Below are 7866 nucleotides of genomic sequence, written 5' to 3'. Positions count from 1 at the left end.
AACCAACCAAACTCTTAGGCTGAGGATAATAATAATTATAGTTAATAATAATTAGGTATGTTTATGTACGTGAATGTATATGAAATTAAGTAATAGTAGTTACTAGTCAAGTCCTGAGTGTGCAACCTCAGGAACTAATCTAGCAACCACTCAATAGAAGGTGTATGAATGTTGTATTTTCTGTGCTATCTGTACCCCGTGACAGACTCCTTTGTCACACACAAAGAAAATCGAAATCAATTTGCCTGTTGTTAAGAGCTATTCTTGAGTTTGAACAAAAACCGGGGAATCAGGCACAATTTTGTTATTTTTTAAAAAATAATACCTGCAATATAACTCAGGTTTAAAAAGTGGTCCTAACGAGCTGAATTTATTTTATAGGTTAATTAAAAGGTTATTTCATAATTTTGTGGTCTTTGGGGGTCCAACATTTTTTCAATGTCGGTTTTTAGTTATGGCAAGAAAAACATGAAAAAAAAAACATAAAAAGATCATTTCAGTCTATTCAATTAGTACATACTGTACTATGCAAATATTTTCTTTTATTGCCTGTGTTATGTACAGTGTGGGTCTGAATATAATTTGGGAAGAAGTTCCATTTCTGTATTATTACAACAACATAAACAGTACAGTACATAGGTTGTGAAGGACATGATAGTTAAATGGTTTATGTCAGGCTAACAATATAATAATTATAAACAGAAATCACTGCAGAAACAATATACACAAACTCTTCCTGAAAGGTCAAAAACATGTCACCAGGTGAGATCTTGGCATGATATCATCAATCAACAGTTGACCAAACATCAGAGAAAGTAGTAAAAGATCTGTTGTTATCGTTTGATTTTTTTATTGACATTTTCAGAATGGCGTTTGATTTCTTTATTGAAATTTTCAGAATGGCTCTGTGACTATTGGTTGCATTTGTGGTATACAGTTGGTCATAAAATGTCCTGGGTACATCTTCATATCTAGAAATAATTTCAATATTTTCAGAAATCATTTAAATAAACTTGTGGATCCTCACATGGAAGGAGAATTACTTAACATTCTATTATAGGTTTATTTATATTTATAGATTTAAGATCCATATTCCTGAAAATTTGAAGAAAGAAACTTTAATATCTAAGGCAATCACAATACTGATGCAATTGTGAATCAGAGATACAGGTCAAGGTACATGATATCAGTCATAGAAGTCATGCTTTCCAAAGTGCCTCAAGGTTAGTACATACAGTTGACATACAGTACAGTACTTTAAGTGTACCTGTATGTGCATGCTTATGTGTGGCAGAAATCAAATAAAGAAAGCAAAATGCAAGTTCTGATATTTAAATACATTTCTCTTTTGTATTCCTCTGCTAGCTGTGGGATTTGAACTGGCAACCTTCCAACCACAGGTGCAGATCCTTAGCCACAGAGCCACCGCTCCACCCCCAAGTAAAGAATATTAAAGCAGGCTAAGGGAAGCCTGCTAAACATATCTTGTACAAGTCTCTGATCTTTTACAAGAAGTCTGTGATGCATTTTTTATAATTAAAATTAAAGATATTGCTAAATGAATGAAGCTGTTGAATTAAAATGAAATATTTTGTACTGTACAATATGTTTGAAGAAGCAAAACAACTACACTGTATACAGTACTGTATAGATTGGAATGTTGCACTCCTTATTTACACCATTAATTTACAGTATGCTCAACTGATAACCCAGCCATACAGCCCCAACAACTTATGAGTTAAATCCACTACACAAGAAAATGATCAGACTGTGGGGGGAGGGAGATTGGAACCTTGCAAGAGATATCAGATAAATGACAGTGAAAAAAGGTTACTTTCTTATAGGGAAAAGATTACTCACATTTGTCAATGCATTGAATAACTGTTGATAAATGCCGACACAATGAAAGAATGTACATGAGATCTAGGCAAGTATTGTAGTTGACTTGATGTTATTTTTTATTCTTTTGTCAAAGGAATAAAGAACAATGGATGAATTTCTCCAAAGCCAGATATGAAGAATGTAAAATTAAATTAGTGTAAACAACCACATTTCAATAGGTATTATTACACAGTATTCCACACCTAATACAGTAGGATATTTAGTAGAAATGGACTATCTGAAAACCTCTAATACACCTGAATGCATTAGTATTAATGTTTCCCATGTCAATATGATTGTGCTCTAAATGGACAAGGACTAAATTACTCAGAAAATTCTTGTTTCCACAAAATGAGTTCCTGGGGATAAAGTGAATCTTATTATTATTTAGAGCCACTGAGTGTAGTGTAGCTGGAAGTTGTCTGGGGACTTCATGGAGATTGTTGTAACTAATATCTAGATGGTGCAATGCAGATATCCTTTTAAAAGCTCCAGCTGCGACCTTGACAATCTTATTCTTAGAAAGCCCAAGCTGCTCCAGGTTTGTCATCTTTAAGAAAGCATCTTTATTTACTGATGTTATTCTATTCCCCTCAAGATTCAGGGTCTTTAAGGCACTTGGAAAATGCTTTGGGATCTGATTAAGAAAGTTTCCCCCAAGATTAAGGTTTTCAAGTTTAGCCATGTAGCAGAAAGAATTTTCATCTATTCCTTTGCTGACGAGTTGGTTGTTGCTTAGATCAAGGTAAAGCAGATCAGAGTAATCTGTAAACATTTGGCTCAAAATTCTTTCTATTTGATTTCCTTTCAGATACAGTTCTTTGAGGTTAGAGGGGAGTTTGTAAGGCGTATCTGTCAGATAGTTGTTGTTGATACTCAGAGTGTGTAAATTAGTCAAGGAGCCAAAAACACCATCAGGAATAGACTCATTTGACAGGCTGTTATTGTTGAGGCTAACAATGTGCAAGTTTTTACAACTGAACCATACTTGCTCTGACATGACACTAATGTTGTTTCCATTCAGTCTCAGCTCCTCCAAGGTTCTGGGAAGATCTGTAGGGATGCTGGACAGGAGGTTCTGCTCAATATAAAGCCTTTTCAGTTTCTCCATTCCCTCAAAAGCTCCTTCAATGGAGCTATCAGTCAAGCGGTTGTTGTTGAGAACCAAAAATTCAAGAGAGAGGTATTCATTTAACAAATCCAGCTGAATGATGTCTATCTTGTTGTTCATGAGAAGCATGTATCTAGCATTATATGGAATGCCATAAGGAATCTTATCTACCCCCTTGTCAGAGCATTGGACCACTCTGAAAAAGAAAAGAACAAACATTTCTAAAATTAAACAAAAATAGCATACATTAATTAAATGTTTTTAGATTAAGTATGAATGCTTCAACAGACTTTCAGAAGTAAAGAATGCAAGAAATGACAACACTGAAATCTCATAATAGAAGTAGCAATGTGTATACAAATACTGACATGAAGTGTTATACAGTAGTTCTCTTATAGCTATTGGTCAAATATCAAGAAATCTTACCTTCCATAACAAGCACATTCTTGAGGACAATAATCATCTTTAAAGTATGGAAAATATTGTGCCTTTTGTTTCTTCTTTTTGTTCACTTTTTTATATCCTTTTCTGTGGATCATTTGGTTCTTTTTTGATTTCTTAACTTTTTTCAAGTGCAAAAATGTGTTACCATTTGTTTTGTCGTCACTGGGGGAGGATTGCTCTCCCTTTTTAGATTTTAATTTTCGATTCAGTTTCTTTGTTTTTTGTTCTTCAGAGTGCTGGTCATGTTTGTCAGAGTCATTGATCTTCGTTGTAGTTGGGATTAGCTCCCTTCCGGAAGCACTAGCAATGTGCTCTTTACCTTCCCTCTGGGAAGATGTTGTATTTGATGTCATGTTGAAAGAAAAGGTGAGGTTATGGTGCATGATTTTTGTAGACTGTGTTGATCCGTTTAGCAACCTCATAGTTTTAGTAATATCACTCTTCACTGGATTAAAGGTAAGGGTGACTTCGGATTCCAGCTCCTTAGATGCAAATGAAACATTACTTCCACCTGAAATGTTACTTTTTATGTGAAATATTCCAGGTTCTAGAAGAGTTCTGTTGTTTTCATTTGCCTCTAATGAATGTCCTCCTTGGTCTGTCCCTTCTCTCTCTTGTTCTTGGCTTTCTGCTACCAAGGACAAAGGAAACTCTCTCAAACTTTCTGCTGTCAGGTTAGAAGGTAAAACATCCATTGGAACATTACTCCAGATATCCTCTGTTATCAAACCTAGGAAAACAAAAGTATTGTAATTTTTTTTCACATGTGAATGGTAAATTCTAAATATCATAAAATATTTTTATTGTTTTCAAGTCCAGAGATTTCCTTCTCCTTCTAATAACTTGACAGTGAAAAAACTGAAAATGAAATAACTTTCTTTTATGTCTAAATACTTACTGGATTTAAGCACACGTGAAATGGCAGGACAAATAAAAACCCAAAACATGAATGCATAAGGTCCCATTTTTCTTGGATCTGAAAGAGTGAAGAAAATAAGATGCAAAAGTGTATTGTTTTTTTGGCATTATCATAAAGGTTAATAAAATGTGATGCCAAGGATTAATTTAAACATATTTTATTTCAATAAAAAATAATCAGGTAATTTAAACAATTATTAATTTAAAATATTTAATGGTCTACTCTGGATTTTTTTTATGTTCCATAATGAAATGATAAGTTAATGACAAATTTCCAGGTAAAACTTCCTTTCTTCACCCCAGAGCCTAACCATTTCCACATTTAAACTTAATGCATTTTTATAAACGTAAAAGAAAGTAAATTCAGTTAATAATTAATTTGTCTATTTGAAGTACATTATTCCTTGCTGATTTGCTTTCTTAAATGTTTAAACATGTATTTCAGGAAATGGCAAAGCAAATGTGTGCCAGGATCCAAAAGTATTAGAACTTCCATGAAAATGTGAAAACCATCCCAAATTTCCAAAAGAAATGTCTTACCTTGATGTTATTTTTTAAGTGTTCAGTATCCTGTATATCCTAAACGTATCTCTGCTGCTTCACTGCCCTGTGTGTTCATCCAATGACCCATGCAAACTAAATGGGTGAGCCAAGGAAAGAGCTGTTATTATCCTGTAAATTTCTAATTCATTAATGGAATTTTCACAGGTAAACAACGAAGAAGAAAAATCTCTAAGATCAACAATACCATCCTGAGATAAAAAATTCACAAAAGGCAAAAGTGACCTTTTAAGGAGTTATATTCACCTTAGCACTTAGACACTTGCAGTTAAACTGTTGTATTGCAGTCTGATGTTATTTTGATGGGGAAGTGTGGCATGTTTCAGAGTCTAAAGTTTCCCCACCTAACAATAGTGTATCAGTCTACAAATGTGTAGTCATGTGAAAGTGATAATTCGTGTTTTTCTTAAGTCTCTATTAGATACAGGTTACAATCACTCAGGTAAAAAACTAAAACATATTCCAAATGCAAAATCAAAATTGGGTTTCAACTCCTGTCCCATTGTCCTGACTTTATAGAGTACATTTCTAACAAAACTGACTTAGAGTTTTAGAGACTAAAATTCCATGCTAATTATTTTAAAACTATTATTTTGACTTCTGTACCCTAGTTATAAATCCTTATTATAATTTGTATGGTTAGTTTTCATTAATTGATTGTCATCAGATATTATCCCTGTCAAACAAATGTGCCTAATGGCTTTTTGAAAGAACTTGGAAATTGCTCTTAAAATATTGAATTACAGACCCAGTTACAATGTTTTAAACTAAAACTTGGAAAGGATTCCATCTTAAGGGTAATTAATATTGGATAAGAGCATTGCAAAATGTATTTATTCTACACAGAGAGTACAGTATATGCATGTATGTACTGTATGTACTTTTCTGAGCCACTGCTATTTTACTTAGCCTTTATTTTGCAAAATGCATGTTTCAAACTATAAAATCTCTAAATACTAAATCACCTGCATTACTGTATGTTGGTAGATGGGTTTCTGCTTCTTGATGACTTCCTGAAGAAATCTGAAGCCTCTTGAATGGGTCTTTCCTAACATACAGTATGTACAATTTCTATTAAAAATGCACTACTCCTTCAATTTGGAAATGGTTATTGTTTTTCATCTGAGCTTGCAGTCAAACCGTCTGGCACATTTTACATTGCAAGCCCGTTTGAGCATTCAGGAAAGTTAGAAGTTTAGAGGAGTGATTTGATCGCATTAATGGCACTCTTGTTTTGCAGGTTACTGGCAATTTCCAGTGGTTGTTATTGAGCAGCTGTCATGCCCTGCACTTTCCCTTGCAAATGCCGTTACATTCCAAAACCCTCTGTTTCACGATCTCATTCCTAACTGAGCCCATCAGATTCTCACATGCACATGCACTGATTCAACAAATTCTCATTCCTGGACCAATTATCCAACCATGTCCCTTTCCCTTCTGTATTTAAAGTTCCCCTATGCACCAACCCATGCTTACTGCTGAGAAGTATTCTCTTGTGTGCGTTTCAACCTTTTTGACTGATCTCCCAGTTCCTAATCTTTGCTCTTGCCTTTTTCGACCATGATCTTTGGATTTCATTTTTTGGATTGTGTTTCTCGGATTTCCCTGATTACCTGACTCATTTCTTTACCAATCAACCAAGCCCCTGGATTACGTGTTTTGGATATTGTCCCTGTGCTACTCTACATTCTACAGGATTCATGGCTACGAATAAGGATCCTCCCATTCTACCTATTGGTTCCCTGAACAGCAGCAGTCTGATAATACCCTGACAACTGAAGCCAATCAGACAATGACATTGCTTAGAGATTTCATTTCTGGTCACAGCTGGACAGTAACATAATTAATAATCAGCGGCAAAATCTCAATTATTTTGCTGGTGAAGAAATAGTAAGTTTATCAAGCAAGATGGCATCATTCCATGGTGAAGTCTTGCATGTAGCTCTCTCATTTATGTTGTTTATTTTAATGTTATGTTATGTCACATTAATTGTGTAAAAAATACAGATGAGGCAATTACCTATGATAGACAAACATTCTTGGACCTAAGATTTATAGCTTTGGATCTGACTTCAATGGAAACAAAAGTATATGACTTTCCTTTTCAAGCACAGAGCAAACAAGGACACGAGGAAGTGGGATTAGAGAAGGAGTGTTTTAACGTGACAACAGATGTGTGCTTGTTGGCCCCCACTCCCCAGCATCCTGCTTGTCAATGTTTCAATAATTCAACAGTAAGATTGATTAACTTCTCTGTCAGATCAACACTCTGCGTGACGTGAGCAACTGATGCATCTTTCACTTGGCTGAAACGTAATGTCCCCAATACTGCTGTAGAACCCTTTGGATTCATGCTATACAGAATGGACCCCATAAATTATTCTAATGGCAAAGAGAAAGGAGGTGGAGTGTGTTTCGTGATTAAATACCTTTGGTGTACTGATATAGAATTACTCTGAACATCTTCATCTAATCTGGAATACCTCATTATCAAGTGTCATCCTTTTTACCTACTGAGGGAGTATTCGGTTCTTGTTATGACTGCTGTGTACACTGTAGTCAGAGAGGTGTACAGCATTATTTGCATATATGCATCCAGATACTCTCTCTATAGTGGCAGGGGACATAAATCACTGTAATTTTAAAAAAGTAGTACCGTACTTCCTTTTTTCTGTTCTCACTACAGGCCACAATACAGTGTCTCACTGTTACACCACCATTAGAGGAGCATACTGCTCCATTTCACATCCGTATTTCGGAAAGTCTGACCCTGTCTCTATGCTCCTTTTTACTCCTAGTTTACAAACAGAAGTTAAAGAGCGTGCTACTTACAGAAAAGACTGTGCAGTGTTGGTCAGACATACTGTACCTGCCTAGCAGGTACTCATTGACTGTTTTGAAATGACTGATTTATGTATATTCAAACATTCTTCTACTGATCAGAATGAATA

General features: G+C 34.9%; 1 protein-coding gene across 1 annotated transcript; it reads right to left on the bottom strand.

Moving 5' to 3' along the window:
- Positions 1–1275: 1275 nt before the first annotated feature.
- LOC148654627 (podocan) lies at positions 1276–4978 on the bottom strand. Its single transcript, XM_088647168.1, has 4 exons — positions 4895–4978; positions 4335–4412; positions 3419–4166; positions 1276–3188 (listed from the first exon to the last, which is right to left on the bottom strand). Exons 2-4 carry the CDS (start codon positions 4399–4401, stop codon positions 2102–2104), a joined length of 1902 nt encoding a protein of 633 aa, XP_088503294.1. The 5' UTR covers positions 4402–4412; positions 4895–4978; the 3' UTR covers positions 1276–2101.
- Between the last annotated feature and the right edge of the window lie 2888 nt (positions 4979–7866).

The sequence above is a fragment of the Lepisosteus platostomus genome, chromosome 9, assembly GCF_059453375.1.
Source record: "Lepisosteus platostomus isolate fLepPlt1 chromosome 9, fLepPlt1.hap1, whole genome shotgun sequence".
Lineage (NCBI taxonomy): Eukaryota > Metazoa > Chordata > Actinopteri > Semionotiformes > Lepisosteidae > Lepisosteus > Lepisosteus platostomus.
The sequence above is the reverse complement of the archived record's forward strand: the minus strand, read 5'-3'. Positions and strand labels throughout refer to the sequence as shown.